Consider the following 18,507-nt stretch of genomic DNA (forward strand, 5'->3'; position numbering starts at 1 on the left):
TTTGGGGGACAATACATCTTTAAACTTAGAAGAGTATTTAAATATTATATTTTACTTTTGTACAGTGATTGAACAATGGGAAACATTGAAAGCAGACCACTAGCCAAGAACGAAATCGTCAACGGCTACGAGATAGTGGGACGTATCGGCACTGGTTCCTTTGCGGATGTATACAAGGCGGTTAAATCCTCTAAAACCGTTGCCTTAAAAAGATTCAAAAAGATGACATTACATGTTCCAGATGTCTTAGTTGAAATAGAATCACTGAAAATCGCCGCCCATAGGAATGTTGTACAATATTTGGAAAGGTTCGCTGATGAAAACACCATTTATGTAGTGATGGAATACTGTGACTTCGGGCACATAGAAGAGTATATACTATCACAAAAACCTAACATCAAGGTGCGGATGGGTTTCATTCAAGACATAGCTTCAGGCATAGCACATCTTCATGGGCTCAAGATCTCGCACAGGGATGTGAAACCAGCCAATATTTTGGTTGACAGTCGGTGTGTTGCAAAGCTAGCTGACTTCGGATTAGCAAAGATTTTGTCGAAAACTGAAGGTATGAAAAGTCTTGAAGAAATGTATATGGAATCGATGGCTGGGACTTATGTATACATGGCACCAGAGGTTCCAAAAGGCCATTATAATGCTCAGGCAGATATTTTCAGCATGGGTATTGTGTTCTGTGGTATACTAGATGAGGAAGTAAAGGAAAGTATTGAGAAAGAACTGGTTGGTTTGAAGATGCACATGGTTGAAGGTTATACATATACGGTTCCGGCAAAAGTTGGAGCCTTTATGCAGAGATTGATCACACAAATGCTTCAGGAGGACTACCATTTGAGACCAAAAGCTCAAGAGATTAGCAAAAAGTTAATGCAGCACGGTCAAAAGGTAATGTTCTCCCTCAAAACACCAATACATTTGGTTTATGAGTAAGTTAGTTTTTGTAGTGTAATGGAAATTTGTTGAAAGTAAAATGGAACTTCTTTTTATATATTTACAGCCTAAAGATGTTAATTTAAAGTCATTCAAATTGCTTGCCGCTGGGATGTCTGCTTGTCTTGGTGTTGAGGTACGCCCTCCCGGAGAAGCACCATCGTCTTCACAACTAAAGATTAAATTAAACGACCTTTTTCACTTAACCAAGCCAGTGGTGCTAAATGAAAGTAACCCTCAATCAAGTAAAAGCAAAGCAGTTGACGAAACCATGATCGTCCATGATGTCAGTGACATCGATATTTTGTTCAGAAGTGTCGGCGGCTCTACTGGGAAAGCGAAGATTTCTAAAAAAGCAAGTTTGCTTGAAATGCGTCGACTTGTAGCTTCACAGACGAAGCTTCCTGTAGATTCGCTTGAGCTTTACTACAGAAGTTGGAGAGTAGATGATGACCAGTCAATTGATAAGCAAGGAATATCACAAGGTGCAGTTATCCACGTCCATTCCGTTAAAAATGATAAGGGGACGGTGCACTACGAAATGGATAACGATCTGTTAGATCCGTCTTTTAACTTCGATTTTACTGAAATAGATGACGGCGACAAGGAGTTTATTCGAGGAGGTCATCAGTATCAGAGACCTTGTGGGTGGTTTAGACATGCACTCAAAGTAAAAGGCCAACACAGTGACGACATTTGGCTTGGAGGTCCCGGAATAAGAACGCATTCAACAGCTGGAGAATGGCCTGTAAGTTACCATGGATCGAAGATGACCAGAGATAACATCCCAATTCAAAGTTGTGCTGGATCTGCAGGAGGAATCATAACTACCCCTTCTCTTCAAACGGTCGCGGAAAAATATGCTGAAGAATTTGAATTTGAAGGAAACACTTATCAAATAGCTCTTCAGAATCGGATAAATCCTGACCCCGGTCACATGCTCAACATCTCAGGGGATGAAGCAGCAGATTACTGGTTATCACCTAAGGAAGACCCTTCCCACCCTACCAATGTGCATGATGTTAGACCATACGGTATTCTTATTCGTAAGATCAACAATTAGGTTCAGAAATGGTATATTATTAAGAAACTAAATTTGTTTTGAACAACGCCTGAAGCGGTTACATTTTATATTCACGCAAAAATAACTCTCATAAGCTAACACGCGTTGTTAAGGAGACAATACCAATGTTTTGGTATTTGTTTGTTTGATAAAAATAAAATAGAATATGCAGAATAACAGCAGCCGTGGATAGAGGATACCGAATGTAGGCCTACTGTTAGGGGTAGTATACAAGATGTGCATATAGAAGATAGGACTATACCCGTGTGTCTACTGCATGACTACATTAATGTCTGTCTAAATAGTCAAATAAACTGTAGATAATGAAATTTATGACCGTAAATTGTATAGCTGTAGCCTACAGTACTTTGCACTATATTATAATGATATGATGACAGTTTGTTTTCAGATAGTTATAGATTCCTTGAATGATTTAAAGTTTAATGTTAACATAACGTACGAGCAAACATTTTAACAGATTAGTATAGGCATATCAGGTCTTTAGGCCGATATGTAAAATCAATGATGAGTTGTCATAATATCCATTTAATTGATTTCGAACAGATAACTTGACAATGTAAACTAATTGTTTTTGTTTAGTTTGCACGCAACGCAACCGTGTAAACAAAAAATATCATGCGAACTGAAAATACAATAATAAAAGAAGAACTGTATTTCAAAATAGATAATTCACAATACTAATTGGTAAGCCTAACTAATGCAACAAAAGGCGACTTTTACAAATGTCTAAATCTAGAAGATTGTTTATTCAAACAGAAATGAAATTACAATAAGCAGCGACATATTAACAACGGAGGAGCAAAGGTCGCATTACAATGTAGAGGAAATATAATTGTTCTGTTGTATGAAGTGAAACGGCGTTGCAAAACATATGGTGTGATATAACTTTATAGACAAAGCTTATTCTATATTCTGTCTTTACAAAACTGTGTTTTTCTGTAAAACTTTATGTTTTTAATGTTTATTCAATTTGAATATTTTATTATTCCGTCCCCAACAGCGTAAACGCCAATTGCTTTTACAACAATATAAAACTGTAAACTTAATAAAAATATAAAATGCAGAGGTGGAGGGAGAGAGATAGATCAGTATAAAAAGAATCACAAGTGTATGATTGAATAACTTGTTTCTAAATTGATGGTCTTAATGATAAAATGAAAATATGAGTTTATTAATAAATGGCTTCATAATATTAAACAACGTACAGGTTTATACTTAAAACAGAGAAATGTTTTCTTTCAAATACAGAGAAACCGATAGGCCAGGCTAGTGGTACGGGATTTTTTGTTACTACATTAGTATGTTAAACGGCTTAGTCAGCAAATTACGATGTTTCATTATATGGATTCTATTGATGTAAGTGATGACGTAACGCAGAAAATAATAGGCCTATATTAATATTGAAATGTCAACACATAATGTTTCTCAAAAGATATTGTGCACCGCCCTCATCTATTTTCATACTATTTGGAAATTCCATAAATACCCAGATTGAGTAAGTGAACACTTATTACAGTACTACGCAATAAACAAGGAAATAAATAAGGAATAGAAACGCACGTAAGTACTGATATTATCGGATTTAATATAATATGTATGAGGTTAAAAGCAATAATTGCTATGATAAAGAATTGGTGAAGAATTGTATACATCATATTCGATATCGCAACATCACGAAAATCACTCTTACATCTGAAACCAGTTCATACCGGAAGTTCATGTCATTGGTTCCCCAAAACACCACCAATGATTATGAATTACTACTGTACTAGACACATGTGTGATGTGGTATTACCAAATATTCCTATGATACTTCGGAAATCGATACTAATAATCGACTGTAACGGTATACATATAATAATTAAACTGTAGAAGTATTTTCAATATTACTTTTTACTTTTTGTACAGTGACGTGACTGAACAATGGGAAACCTCGAAAGCAGACCCCTAGCCAAGAACCAAATCGTCAACGGCTACGAGATCGTAGGACGTCTCGGCACTGGTTCTTTTGCGGATGTATACAAGGCGGTTAAATCCTCTAAAACAATTGCCTTAAAAAGATTCAAAGAGCTGAGATTACATGTTCCAGATGTTCTAGCTGAGATTGAATCACTGAAAATTGCCGCCCATAGAAATGTTGTACAATATATGGAAAGCTTCGCGGATGAAAACACCATTTATGTAGTGATGGAATACTGTGAGTTCGGGAACATAGAAGAGTATATACTATCAAAAAAACCTAACATCAAGGTGCGGATGGGTTTCATTCAAGACATAGCTTCAGGCATATCACATCTTCACGGGCTCAAGATCTCGCACAGGGATGTGAAACCAGCCAATGTTTTGGTTGACAGTCGGTGTGTTGCAAAGCTAGCTGACTTCGGATTAGCAAAGATTTTGTCGAAAACCGGAGGTATGAAAAGTCTTGAAGAAATGTATATGGATACGGTGGCTGGGACTCCTGTGTATATGGCCCCAGAAGTTCAAAAGGGGCATTACAATGCCCAGGCAGATATTTTCAGCATGGGTATTGTGTTCTGTAGTATACTTGATGAGGAAGTAAAGGCAAGTATTGAGAAAGAACTGGTTGGTTTGAAGATGCACATGATTGAAGGATATACATATACGGTTCCGGCAAAAGTTGGAGCCTTTATGCAGAGATTGATCACACAAATGCTTCAGAAGGACTACCATTTGAGACCAAAAGCTCAAGAAATTAGCAAAAAGTTAATGCAGCACGGTCAAAAGGTAATTTCCCCTAAAAAAACACCAGTACATTTGGTTGACAAGTTGTAAGTTAGTTTTAAGGTAATTTCCTTCCTTCACTTATGATTAGTTTTTGTAGTGTAATGGAAATTTATTTAAAGTAAAAAAGAATTTCATTTTATATTTTTGCAGCCAAAAGATGCTAATTTAAAGTCATTAAAATTGCTTGCCGCTGGGATGTCTGCTTGTCTTGGTGTTGAGGTACGCCCTCCCGGAGAAGCATCATCATCTTCAAAACAAAAGATTAAACTAAACGATCTTTTTCACTTTACCAAGCCGGTGTTGCTAAATAAAAAGAACCCTCAATCAAGTAAAAGCAAAACAGTTGACGAAACCATGATCGTCCATGATGTCAGTGACATCGATATTTTGTTCAGAAGTGTCGGCGGCACTACTGGGAAGGCGAAGATTTCAAAAAAAGCAAGTGCAATTGAAATGCGTCGACTTGTGGCTTCACAGATGAGGATTCCTGAAGAATCAATTGAGCTTTACCACAGAAGGTGGGAAGTAGATGATGACCATTCAATTGACAAGCAAGGCATATCACAAGGTGCAGTTATCCACGTCCATTCTGTTAAAAAGGATAAGGGGACGGCACACTACGAAATGGATAACGATCTGTTAGATCCGTCTTTTAACTACGATTTTACAGGAATAGATGACGACAAGAAATTTATTAGAGGAGGGCATGAGTATCAACGACCATGTGGGTGGTTTAGACACGCACTCAAAGTGAAAGGTCAATACAGTGACGATGTCTGGCTTGGGGATCTAGGGACAAGAACACATTCAACAACTGGAGAATGGCCTGTGAGTTACCATGGTTCAAAAATAACCAGATATAACACTCCAATTGGGTCTGCACAAGCTGGACTGCAGGATGGAATCATAACTACTCCTTCTCTCCAAACGGTGGCAGAAAAATATGCTGAAGTATTTGAATTTGATGGTAAAACGTATCAAATCGCTCTTCAGAATCGGATAAATCCTAGTTCTGGCCACATGGTGATTATCTCAGGAGATGGACCGGCAGACTACTGGTTATCGCCTAAGGAAGACCCTTCCAAGAAAGTGCATGATGTTAGACCATACGGTATTCTTATTCGTAGGATTAACGTAACTGATGATTAACACACATATCGTGATAAAACGTGGGGTACTCGCGGCGTGTAAATATTGGGTGAAATTCGGGGGGCTAAAATTATCGAGTACCTCATTAAAAACAACACTTGTTTTGTTTATTTGTTGAAGCTAAAATTCACTTTAGGCCTACAGTACTTCAGAATTGTAAAGGGTAGACTATAACGTGACCAGCCACTAAGTATTATTGTAGGCCCCTATAATATGGTTTAACAGATTATAATTCGGGATTCTTCTCTTATCACTAGAAATGTTTCTACATTCTCTGATGATGACACTTTATGTGGTTATTATGCGCAGAAAATAATATAGTCTTTCCCAACACGGAAGTTGTAACGACCATATTTGTTATGTACATTCTGGTGTTTGAATTTTAACATGCCCTATTTCACCTGATTTGTTCCATTATATTTACTTTGTTGCGTTCGGCTGCACCGCAATCTTTTCCTTTCACTGAATCACTGTAATGTAAATTCATTTCTATTATATAAGTAATTCATACATAAAAGCCTATATATTTTTACACCATGTTACGTAATGAAATGGAATTCGTACACTCCACCATAACATGCTACATATACGACTTTATTTACATTTTGATATTGACACGTCTCTACCATACCGGTTTGCATATTGATAGCACATTAAACACTAACACTTTTGCCCCATCGCACTTTTACTGTACATGACGACACTGTTCATTGTGTACCAACAAAATACATTTGGCTTTGACCAAAATGAACTTTTTCATTTGTCTTTGCAAACATTATTTTGTTGTAATTTTTGTACCTTGAACTGTGTGTTTGCATAACTCTACTATAAATTTTACAAATTATTAACTTTATATACGTACATAAGCCTATAATACACAAATCATTTACACATTGCATATTAATATTCTATAAATGACTAGGCCCATCAATTCCAGGTGAAATTACATTACACAGATTATTATCACCAAATATGAAATATTGAAACAGAGATTTGACATTTCAACAAATGGGAGTACAAACATCGATCAAATCATTGTTGCCTCGGTCTAAATCATCTATTTTTGCTGCCTTTTCTTCTATTAGACTGATGTGTTAATGTTAATTGCAATTCTTGTTATAACTAAAACTAATTTCATTATTATGTATTATGTCAGTAGCAACATTAAAGTGGCAAGTTATCATTATTTTAAACCAAAATATTCGGGGAATAGCGCACTGTAACTTATGTGAAGGCGCTAGTTACAATCCGTTATGCATGAGTAATTTATAAAGTAAAGTAATACATAAACGGGCATAATTAGAGGGAAGATTTGTACTCGTCGTTCATTACGAGTAAGGGTTAGAGTCCGGTATGCATTAATGCTATTGTAACAAGACACAGCTGTTGTAAATAAAGGTAGAAAGAATTTAGCCTATTGACTTGTTTTGTACTTGTTATCAGAAGACTATTGGCCGAAATAATACTTCCGTTTCATCGTGCTGTAATGTACGCTATACCAATCAAATCATATTAATCAAGCTTGGTTTCCACTAGAGACACAACGCAAGGATGTAGACGCAAAATCGAGTTGACCAATGATAAGCGAAAGTTCAAATAATCCATCGCTTGTCCTTGGTCAAGTCACTTATGTTGCGTCTGTAGTGGGAACCACGCTAGACTACGTTTCAGAGCAATGTCGCGAGACACATTCATTTATAACAAAAGTTTTTTGAAATTCAATTATACAACGTTCGAGGTTTAGGCATTGTTTGTTGAGATCTATCTGAACATATTGAAAGATAACGATAATAAATTAATAATGTTGTTACCTTCCTAAAGATGTGATTGTTTAAATGACATTTTTTTTTCATTGTAATACGACGCCATTACGAAACCTCCATAGTTTGGTCAAGAGTAACGCACTGCCTATTTACACAACAAATTTATTGGAACCATTAAACACCACCATAAAGCATTTCATACAGTATCAACAGGGAAGAGTTAACTTTATTCAATAATAATTCCACAATCTCGATTCGTTGCAGAATACATAGGACTGTATATCTATTTTAGGAATAACTGGAAATACCAACAGCGCCATCTTGTACCGGTAGTCATTCTATGCATTCAATAAGAAATATACTCTTGGTTTTATTACAGGTAGGCGTAAGTATTTGATTATTATGACCCTATTCGACATTAGTTTTGTTTGTACACCAAAGTATTCAAACTAGTGTACACATTTCTTTAATGATAATTACGCCTCTGTCAGCAAATGTCAGACGACAGAATATAGGTTTACATTGTAGGCCTACCACAAAGTTGAAGCTCAGACTCAGTAGCATAATAACTTAATACAATAACAACATAATAAGTGTTTATTTTTGCCAATGGTTGGTTGTTTCTGTATCACGTGGCGATGAGTATCTGATTAATTTGAACTGTGAAGTTGTTTCGATTACACGTGAAACAAGCTTTTTGTTTGATCTGCTCTTCGGCGAACATCCGAGCACTCTACAATTGATTCAAGATGGAAGCGACCGACTAGTTGAACACAGTTTATTTTAGAACAGTAAAAAACAAACAAATTATTGTTGTGTATACGTTGAAAAAGTGAGAATATTTTCATTCTTGAAAACTTAAAGTTCTATTCAAGCAGGCGAAGAAGAATTAAATAGAACAGCCCCCATGCTTTCAACGAAAAAAAGGTTACACAATTTAAACATTTACTTTGTGAAACATTTACTTTGTGGTGGCCAACATTTCTATCTTTAAAGTAGGTTCAAATTCTCAATCTAACTTTACAAAAATGGTGGTGTTATAAAACGTATAATACTGTTTAATATGTGGAAAATATACTACAAAATCATAACAATTGTTAAAATGAATTTATATATTATAGGTATGCATTGAATATCTAATCGGTAAATCATGGGAGGTAACAACCAGAGTCGTTCACAGTCCACTGCTTCTCTACAGCCAGTGACACAACATCAAGGGTTTCAGTACGATTTAGGCGAAAAAATTGGAGAAGGTCAATTTGGTATTGTTTATAAAGGAAAGCACCAACAAACAAATAAAACAGTTGCCATTAAAAAATTAAGAAGACTTGACCACGATCAAGATCCAGATATGTTACCTGAAATTGAATCACTAAAAATTGCAACTCATAAAAATGTGGTACAGTATATGGAAAGCCTCCAAATTGGAGACACTATTTATATGGTGATGGAGTACTGTGATTTTGGAGACATAACACGTTTCATAAAATCCAAAAAACCTAACCTCAAGGTACGGATGGGTTTCATTCAAGACATAGCTTCAGGCATAGAGCATCTTCACAGGCTCAAGATCACACACAGAGATTTGAAACCAGCCAATATCTTGGTAGACAATCAGCGTGTTGCGAAGCTTGCTGACTTCGGACTAGCAAAGATTTTGTCAAAAACAAGCAACGGTATGAAAAAACTTGAAGAAATGTATATGGATACAATGGCTGGGACTTGTGTATACATAGCTCCAGAGGTCCCCAAAGGACATTACAATGCTCAAGCAGATATTTTCAGCATGGGTATTGTTTTCTGTTGTATATTAGATGATGAATTGAAGGGAAGTATTGTGAAAGAAGTGGTTGGTTTGAAGATGCATATGGTTCCAGAATACACTTATACAGTACCAGCAAAAGTTGGAACGTTTATGCAAAGATTGATCACAAAAATGCTTCAGCGAGATTACCATTTGAGACCAAAAGCTCAAGAGATTAGCACACAGTTATTGCAGCTTGATAAAAAGGTAAACATATACAAGTTTGATTTTATTATTTCAAAGTTCGGTAGAGATTCACCCGTACAAAATGATAAATAAAAGATAATGAAAAGTAATATTAGATTGATGCTGTACCGTCAACATCTGTTATATTACCATTAAGTATTCTTATCGTGAACCAACCGTCATCCTCTAATTAGGCTGTATTGCAAATGAATTTGCATGGTTTGAGAATCCCATACAATTACATATTTGTTTTGTATTTTGGTATATCTATCAATTTTAACATCTATATCTAATATAAGTCAATTTAAACTTTTTAACCAAAGGAGACATTTTATATGTAGGCCTATGAATACTGATGAATTAAAATTAACAAATGTATGCCTATATTAATTAAATATATAAGAATATGTGGACAATTTATAACATCAATCTAATAATCTTGCAATATTGTTATATTTGAATGTTTTTTAATATGCCTTTTTTGTATGTTTAAATTGTATGTGTACTTTTGCTGTGAATTTGTCTATGTTTGGTCTCTCATTTTTAATGTTTCAATGTGTGTACTACACTATGTTTAGACTATTTTTTTTTATATAATACCTGAATAAAAAAAATAAAATAGAGGTAGAGTAAGTTGAATATAAACTTGTATACGATAACATGTACATTTTCAAGTTATTTTTTTTATTATTTGCAGACTGATGAAGTGAACTTAAAGTCATTGAATTTGCTTGCAGCTGGAATTTCCGCTTGTCTTGGTGTTGAGATAAAACCGCATGGAGAAGGATCGTCGTCATATCAAAAGATTAAATTAAATGACCTATTCCACTTTACAAAGCCAGTGGTGGTAAATGAAAATAACCCTAACTCCAACAAAGGCACAGATGTCAATGACATCGATATATTGTTTAGAAGTGTCGGCGGCACTACTGGAAAGGCAAGGATTTCAAAAGAAGCAAGTGCACTTGAAATTCGTCGACTTGTAGCTTCACAAATGAGGATTCCCGAAGAGTCATTTGAGCTTTACTACAGAAAGTGTGAAGTAGATGATGACCATTCAATTGATAAGCAAGGCATATCACAAGGTGCAGTTATCCACGTCCATTCCGTTGAAAATGATAAGGGGACGGTGCACTACGAAATGGATAACGATCTGTTAGATCCGTCTTTTAACTTTGATTTTACTGAAATGGATGATGGCGACAAGGAGTTTCTTCGAGGAGGACATCAGTATCAGAGACCTTGTAGGTGGTTTAGACATGCACTCAAAGTCAAAGGTCAATACAGTGACGACATTTGGCTTGGAGGTCCCGGAATAAGAACACATTCAACAACAGGAGAATGGCCTGTAAGTTACCATGGTTCCAAAATGACCAGAGATAACACTCCCATTGAAAGTTGTGCTGGATCTGTAGAAGGACTGCAGGATGGAATTATAACTACTCCTTCTCTCCAAACGGTCGCGGAAAAATATGCTGAAGAATTTGAATTTGAAGGTAACACTTACCAAATAGCTCTTCAGAATCGGATAAATCCTAGTTCTGGCCACATGGAAATCATCTCAGGAGAAGGAACAGCAGATTACTGGTTTTCGCCCAAGGAAGACCCTTCCAAAGATGTTTATGATGTTAGACCATACGGTATTCTTATTCGTAAATTGTAATTAGGTTAAAAATATTGCAATAAAAAGGCTGTTTCATATCAAATCAATATTGTTTACACAACATTTTTATCTTGATGTAAACATTTTTATATGCATTTTGCATTATATATTTTTATACCTTTTTATGTGTTCTTATTTGTATAATTTCCCAGAGGAAAACAATATTTAATTTAGTTTGGAATTTACTACTGGAATTACTAGCATGGTAACTAAATGTTTGCGCTAAATAATAATTGTTTTTTTATTAGGTATTAATTATAATAATTGTATATACACCTAATTCACAGGCTTGTTGTTGGTCTAGATTGTATTTTGTATAATAGTTCAAATAGAAGAAGAAATAATTGCCGAATACCTAATAGGCCTATTGAAGTAGTACGAGAAAAATTATCACTACAATAATTGTCTATTTTTTTAATGAAATAGATAACAAAGCTGACATTTACCAAAAGATAAATATTCCTGGAAGTTGAAATAAAAGATAACAGATCAAACACGTTTATGTTCACATATTAAATAAAATCCAAAAATTTCGCAAATACGTACGGGCAAGTAATTTCAATCATGTAATCAATCGCAAATGACGGATCATCAACTGTCGGTTTTGGTACTTTGGTCTTTCTTCTATACATATGGCTCATTTTTAATATCTTACATCTAACATAGGCCTACAATGGATAAATTGTTATAAATATACAAAAAAAGAGAATTATTTTATATAAAACAAACTTAAACAGATACATTGAGATGCTATAAATTATACTGTCAAATTATAGAAACAGTGCTCATATTCGGATCTCATAATCGCGTCGAGCATAGCTCATTGGCGAAAGTTCCGTATTTTTTAGAAAAATGTCTCATTGAGATGCTATAACAACAAGTATTACTAATTGACTTGTGTTAATCATGTTATGAATGAGTGATGTTTTTTCTATAATACATGGTTCTTTATAATATTTATATTATTATCTATTTATTATATGGATAACGAGGTTACAAAATATACGAAAAGGAGGATTATATTGTATAGCAATGGCTTAAAACAGGTAAATGAAGATTGTAGATTTACAACAACGAACACATTTTACTGATTGTAGTAGGCTAATCATGTTGAATAAATGAATGAATGAAAGTGACGGTACAAGCAAAAAAGAAGATGTCGCTTATGATTTGGAAAAATGATGTGTGTATGGAGTCGTTGTAGAGCCTACGGTTTCCTTACATTACACCGTGACCCATCGATAGTACAGAATACATTTAAACGTTGAGGTCACGAAGAATAGTACATAGTATCTTTACGATAAGTAGATGTCACCTTTGTATTAGCCTTGAAATCAATATTCATATTACGCACTGCATGATAGACGTTTCTATAAACATAAAGCATACAGTAAATCAATAATGATTCAACAATTTCGATTCGTCCAGAGCATAACAAACATTTCCGGAAAAACCCCCGTGTAAGCCTAATAGTTATTTTAGGAAAAACTGGAAATCCCATTTTACCGCCATCTTTGATGAGGTTTAGCAGGAACTCGACGTTTTTAAATGTGTAAGTATAATGTACAGTAATTTGATTGTATCTTAAATAGTTGATTTCAAATTTGTAAGACATTCTGTGTTTTTCTGCAATGTGTTAAACCGTTACAAATTTAAAAACATAAACATACTATCATATAAGTATAAGGCTAGATTAAAACAGGAACGGATATTTTCACTTGACAGTTTATAGCTCTGTTATGCGTTGCTAGTTGTTTGCTTTCATTGTTATAGGAAAGGCATTATTATCATACATTTAGGCCTAGTAAAAACCCTTTACATTTTATTACGGGAAGGCTAGGCCAATTTTAGCATACATCATAGCAGCTTACAAATGAATGCTTTGAAATTTGTTAACATGAATAATTGTTATTATTTTTTAATAAGGTACCTAATTGTGAAATATGGGAGGTAACAACCAGAGTCGTTCACCGAGTCGTTCACAATCAAATGTTTCTCTACAGTCAGTGGCACAACATCAGGGGTTCCCGTACGATTTAGGCGACAAAATTGGAGAAGGTAATTTTGGTACTGTACATAAAGGAAAACATCAGCAAACAAACGAAATAGTTGCCATTAAGAAATTGAAAAAAGTCAATCCAAGAGAAGCAGAAACATTGAAAAAGGCTAATCATAAAAACATAGTAAGATTGATTGAATTTCACGAAGATTCTGAAATGACATTCATAGTTCTAGAATTCTGTGAACATGGATCCTTGGATAATTACTTACAGAATATGCAGCCAACGACTGAGGTACGCAAGAAATTTATCAAGGATATGTCAGCGGGATTAGCGTATCTTCATAGAATTCCAATCATACATCGAGATCTAAAACCAGCAAATATCCTAGTTGGTAGAGACGGTGTTGCTAAGATAGCAGATTTTGGACAAGCTAAACTGGTGGCAGGACCTGACAGTGAAGTAAACGTTGATAAAATATACATGGGTACAACAGGTGGCACTCTTGCCTATATGGCTCCAGAAGTAATGCAACGACACTACAACTTACAGGCTGATATTTTCAGTCTGGGGTTACTCTTTTGTGCAACGTTAAGTGATGAATTGAAACGAAAAATTGGAGCGCAATGTACAGCTATGATGGTTAGTAAAGGTGACCATTGTTTGCCCTTAAGTGATTTAGGCGATGACTTCATGAAAAAGCTAATTACAAACATGCTGAAAGAAGATTACCACGAAAGACCAAAAGCACGCGTTGTCTATCGTCAAATCATGCAACATGATGGTCCGGTAAGTGTTTTAACAATAAAATGATAACATTTCATTTTTCTTGTGTGGTGTAGTGTATAAAATGAATTGTAAATATTGGTCACATGGGTAATTTATAACTTCTATTCACAGGTAAAATCACCAAACCTATCATCAGTAGAACTTGTGGCAGCTGGAATTGAGGCTTGTACAGGGGTCGAAGTTTTGCTTCCGGGAGAAGCTGCCAAATTACCAGGCCATCCTAACGTCAGGAAAATCACAATCCATGATTTCTTTCACTTCACAAATCCAGCAATGAGCTTTAATGAAAAACGACAAACGGATGATGTCGACGAAAATCTTATCGAAATATTCGTTAAAAGTCAAGGTGGTTCTACAGGTGTATTTGGAATTTCAAGTGACGCCACTGTATCCGATCTGCGGAAACTAATTGCCTTAAATTCCCACCTTCCCGATGACTATCTAGAGTTTTTTCACCGAGCCTGTAGAATTGAGGACGAGACACCGATTCGACAAGAAGGTATCAAACATGGGTCAGTAGTCCACGCTCACTCTGTTGGTTCAGGTCAAGTAGTGTACGAAATGGATGAATCCCTTCTTGACCCTAGATATAACTACGATTTCAAAAAGAATGATGGTAATACGCAGTATTTCAGAGGTGAACACAAGTATCAGAGACCATGTGGTTGGTACAGACATGCACTCAAGGTTAAAGGTCAATACGAAGATGATATTTGGCTGGGAGAGCTAAAAGGTAGAACAGAGTCGTCACCGAATGAATGGCCTGTAAGCTACCATGGGTCAAAGATGAGAAACAACAGCATTGTACATGGCAGTATTGCGACGAACGAACCCATACAAGGCGTTCTCACCACCCCTTCTCTTGACATTGTTGCCGATAAGTTTGCTGAGACATTCTATTTCGAAGGACACACCTACCAAATTGCTCTACAGAATCGGGTTAATCCGGATAAGAACAATGGAAACATGGTAGTGATTCCAGGAGAAGGTTCAGAAGAATCCGTTGAATATTGGCTTTCATCAAAAGGCTATTTAGAGAATGGGTTTTCAGATGTCAGGCCATATGGTATCATTGTTCGCTTGGTAAATGATGACTAAATGACTAAACAATTTGAACATATACGAGGACTATGTACAACTCGTCCCTTTAGTCGTTTACCTGAACATACCTTCGAAAGCTTTCATAAAATATTCAGTAAGACTCGTATAAGAAATTACAAGCAATAGTAATACAAAGTAGTGCTCAGAATGGTATTTGGACACGTAGATCAATTAAAGATGTATTGTCCCCCAAAATCATAAAAAATAAAGATTTTTAAAATCGGACTTTGAATAGGCCATTTTGCCGTTTTAATGAAGTTGTTCACTTCCATAAGAAAAAAAACGGGGGAAAAAAATTATTTCACCTATAAAAAGACAAAATAAACAGTTAAATTACCCAAAAACTCATTGTCTTCCAGACAATTTGACCATTTTTTGCTTTAAATTACATTTTTCTCAGGTAAATAAATTTTTTTCAGACCCAATTTTTTGTGAGAGTGAATAACTATTATGTGACATTAAAATAACATATTCAACAAAAAAATTAAAAAAAATATTTTTTTAGGGGGACAATATATCTTTAAGATGAGATATACTATAATGAAATAGCAAAGGAAATACTTTTATATTCTATCGTGGCACTATCTTGTATTTATAATAACGTTTAGCATGTAGGCGGTTTGAATGCGTGTCTTTACCGCGTTCACAGTTTACATGCAAATATTGTTACCAATACCCCATGTGGGTATTGGCGGGACGCGATATGTTATCATTTTCAAACATAATTTGTCATCAACCGCGAAAACACTGTATTTTATTCTATAACTATTTAATCAAGAAGTCCACCAATATTTAAAAATAGAGGGCGTCAAATATATTTTTGTCGAATAGCCATAATCGTTTAATGGTTTATGAGTAATATAAATGTATGTTTAATGTAAATACAGTATTCATAATTTTAAAATTGTCAATACATTGTATAGTACATAGTTAGAAGATTTGCAATACGATATAATATATCCATGTATATTTACAGTAGTGATGACGGTGTGAGGAAAGTACGGTCGGTTGTAAATTATTTTAATGTTTTATTACACCTGAACAAACAATATAAATAATAATCGGGGTTCGTAAATGTTTCAAAGAATACGCAATTAGAATTAGTTTATCGTAACTATTTTATTTTCATTTTTTCCATATTTAGGCTAGGCCTGGCTAGCTAAGCCTAGGCTAGGCCTTATCGGCTGCAAACAATATCGTTGGGAGTTTCGCGATGTTCGCGCGCCATTTATTTTCGCGATCGTTGTTCAATTTTGGGCTATACAGTAATCGGTATAATGTTTGTCGGAGAAAGATAATTCATTTTTTTTGGTGGGGGGGGGGGGGGGGGTTATTTTCTGTGTATATAATCTGTAATATAGTTTTAATTTCTTACAGTACATTATGCATGCAAAAATTGTCATATTCTTTAAGTACTGCGTGTGATATATCAAGCTCTTACAGATTCGTACCTTTAAAAAAATAATAATAAAACAGAATTAATATCTCATTTAGCTTCCTTAATTTTAATTTCCTCCAACCCCCGCACCCAGCCGCCTCCTCACATTTGTCAAACTTTCATATACCGTAACAAAATTAGCCATGATAGTGATTAGCTACATGGTATTAACTTTTACAAACAAATAAATCATACTTCTTTTAAAATAATGACGAATCTACTTTACAAAGCCCGCTGTGTTAAATGAACTCCGCAAAGCAAGTCCACAACAGACGTAAAAAAAAACCCACTGATGCTCACGGTGACATTGTTGGTTTGCTTAGAAGTGTCGGCGGCTCAATTTATATCCATTCCATTAAAAAGGATCAAAAGGGGACGGTACACTACGAAATGGATAACGATCTCTTAGATCCGAAATGTTTTCGATTTTACAAGAATAAATGATGGCGACAAGGAATTTATTCGAGAAAGGCATCAGTATCTTTGGGTGGTTTAGACATGCACATAAGTCAAAGCTTAATACAATGGAGATGTATCTCAATTTGAAGGTACTGTAACACATTAAATAGCTCTTCAGAATCGGATAACCAGACTCATAGCAACATGGTAATTATCTCAGATAATAGAAGCTGATGTTGTACCAAAAAGATAACCATTCCTGGAAGTTCAAATAAACATAATAACCAAACAAACATGTTTGTCTCCTATATTCAGATATTATATCTAATGTGTTTAGGCCTATATATCTCTCTGAGATATCATTTGGAAAAAAAATCACATTGCGAAAGAAAGGTTAATACCAAAATATATTTGGTAGGCCAAATACATATTGTACAATTCTACTCTAAAGCTTGGCTTTAGAATGCAATCCCATGCATTACACATGCAACCAATTCATTGTGTTGCGCGTAGGCCTACTTAAAACCCGTAAATAATGAAACCAGGGAGGTATAACAATATGTTATTTATGTTATTATATCCCCGATGAAACATATTACTACTAAAATGCGTTACTACTGAGATATAACCTACGGAAAACTTCCCCTCCTCTTATGTTCATTTTTCCGTGAACCATCCACGGTACAGAATAGTTTATGTAAATTTAAGGTCATGACGAATACTATCTCTATATCTACCTTATGACCCGTATAGCCTTTGGAATCAATATAATACTTATCAGGCTTAGACTGCATGCAGTTATTGACATTCTAACAACAAAAAGACAGACATAGAACATACAGTAAATCAATAACAATTTAATTAACAATGTCAATTTGAACTAGAATTTAATTCGTCACTTTGACGAATTATAGGTGATCATTTTTATCATTTTAATGAAATTAAAACTTTTTAAACATGCACGTACGTTAACATACGATCGTAAAAAGTTGATGTATGCCATTCTATGACATGATGCATACGCTTATAGTACTGAGTTGTGCATGCCATATACAATATGTACAGTATATACTGTATATCTATATACAGTGTAGCATAGGTGAAATTACGGGACACACATCATGTTCTAATTTTTTGGTATGATGGAATTATCAAAATAAACTCAAAGATGACAATTTCGAAAGATAATGAATTGAGCAAATAAATATAAGAATTGCAAGAGAATCTGGCATGTAGAAGCGCTGTGCGCGCTGTTTGAAATTTGTATAACTTTGACGAAAAAGATGAAAAAACTACTTTTTAACTTCATCTGGCCATATGTTAACGTCACAACATCCGATAGGCTTAGTTTTTATATGAATTCATATCTACATTTCATCAGCTTTCATAATAAATTATAATCATCAAGGTAACCTTCAATTCTGAAGAGCTGTAAGAT

General features: G+C 34.9%; 3 protein-coding genes across 4 annotated transcripts; all 3 read left to right on the top strand.

Annotated features, from left to right (window-relative positions):
• The first annotated feature begins 70 nt into the window (after positions 1 to 70).
• On the top strand, positions 71 to 3,213 carry LOC144849715 (uncharacterized). Of its 2 annotated transcripts, XM_078706736.1 has the most exons (3): positions 71 to 900; positions 1,013 to 1,189; positions 1,220 to 3,213. In XM_078706736.1, exons 1-3 carry the CDS (start codon positions 76 to 78, stop codon positions 2,006 to 2,008), a joined length of 1,791 nt encoding a protein of 596 aa, XP_078562862.1. In that variant the 5' UTR covers positions 71 to 75; the 3' UTR covers positions 2,009 to 3,213. The 2 variants fall into 2 exon arrangements, with proteins under 2 accessions (XP_078562862.1, XP_078562861.1); XM_078706735.1 differs by having other exon boundaries at positions 1,013 to 3,213.
• A 281-nt stretch (positions 3,214 to 3,494) lies between these two features.
• Positions 3,495 to 7,338, top strand: LOC144849714 (uncharacterized). Its single transcript, XM_078706734.1, has 3 exons — positions 3,495 to 3,589; positions 3,938 to 4,777; positions 4,928 to 7,338. The coding sequence occupies exons 2-3, from the start codon at positions 3,953 to 3,955 to the stop codon at positions 5,924 to 5,926; spliced, it is 1,824 nt and encodes a 607-aa protein (XP_078562860.1). The 5' UTR covers positions 3,495 to 3,589; positions 3,938 to 3,952; the 3' UTR covers positions 5,927 to 7,338.
• Positions 7,339 to 8,039: 701 nt separating this feature from the next.
• On the top strand, positions 8,040 to 17,008 carry LOC144851033 (uncharacterized). Its single transcript, XM_078708555.1, has 5 exons — positions 8,040 to 8,068; positions 8,811 to 9,700; positions 10,377 to 11,338; positions 13,282 to 14,131; positions 14,243 to 17,008. Exons 2-5 carry the CDS (start codon positions 8,840 to 8,842, stop codon positions 15,227 to 15,229), a joined length of 3,660 nt encoding a protein of 1,219 aa, XP_078564681.1. The 5' UTR covers positions 8,040 to 8,068; positions 8,811 to 8,839; the 3' UTR covers positions 15,230 to 17,008.
• The last annotated feature ends 1,499 nt before the right edge of the window (positions 17,009 to 18,507 follow it).

Source organism: Antedon bifida, chromosome 8 (assembly GCF_963402885.1).
Source record: "Antedon bifida chromosome 8, ecAntBifi1.1, whole genome shotgun sequence".
NCBI classification, from domain to species: Eukaryota; Metazoa; Echinodermata; class Crinoidea; order Comatulida; family Antedonidae; genus Antedon; species Antedon bifida.

Excerpts from the sequence above, each read along its gene's own strand:
- LOC144849714 (XM_078706734.1), top strand. The coding sequence starts at position 3,953 with ATGGGAAACCTCGAAAGCAGACCCCTAGCCAAGAACCAAATCGTCAAC. Across the intron at positions 4,778-4,927 it reads TAATGCAGCACGGTCAAAAG|CCAAAAGATGCTAATTTAAA; the intron begins GTAATTTCCCCT and ends ATATTTTTGCAG.
- LOC144849715 (XM_078706735.1), top strand. The coding sequence starts at position 76 with ATGGGAAACATTGAAAGCAGACCACTAGCCAAGAACGAAATCGTCAAC. Across the intron at positions 901-1,012 it reads TAATGCAGCACGGTCAAAAG|CCTAAAGATGTTAATTTAAA; the intron begins GTAATGTTCTCC and ends ATATATTTACAG.
- LOC144851033 (XM_078708555.1), top strand. The coding sequence starts at position 8,840 with ATGGGAGGTAACAACCAGAGTCGTTCACAGTCCACTGCTTCTCTACAG. Across the intron at positions 9,701-10,376 it reads TATTGCAGCTTGATAAAAAG|ACTGATGAAGTGAACTTAAA; the intron begins GTAAACATATAC and ends TATTATTTGCAG. Across the intron at positions 11,339-13,281 it reads GGTATTCTTATTCGTAAATT|AAATATGGGAGGTAACAACC; the intron begins GTAATTAGGTTA and ends TACCTAATTGTG.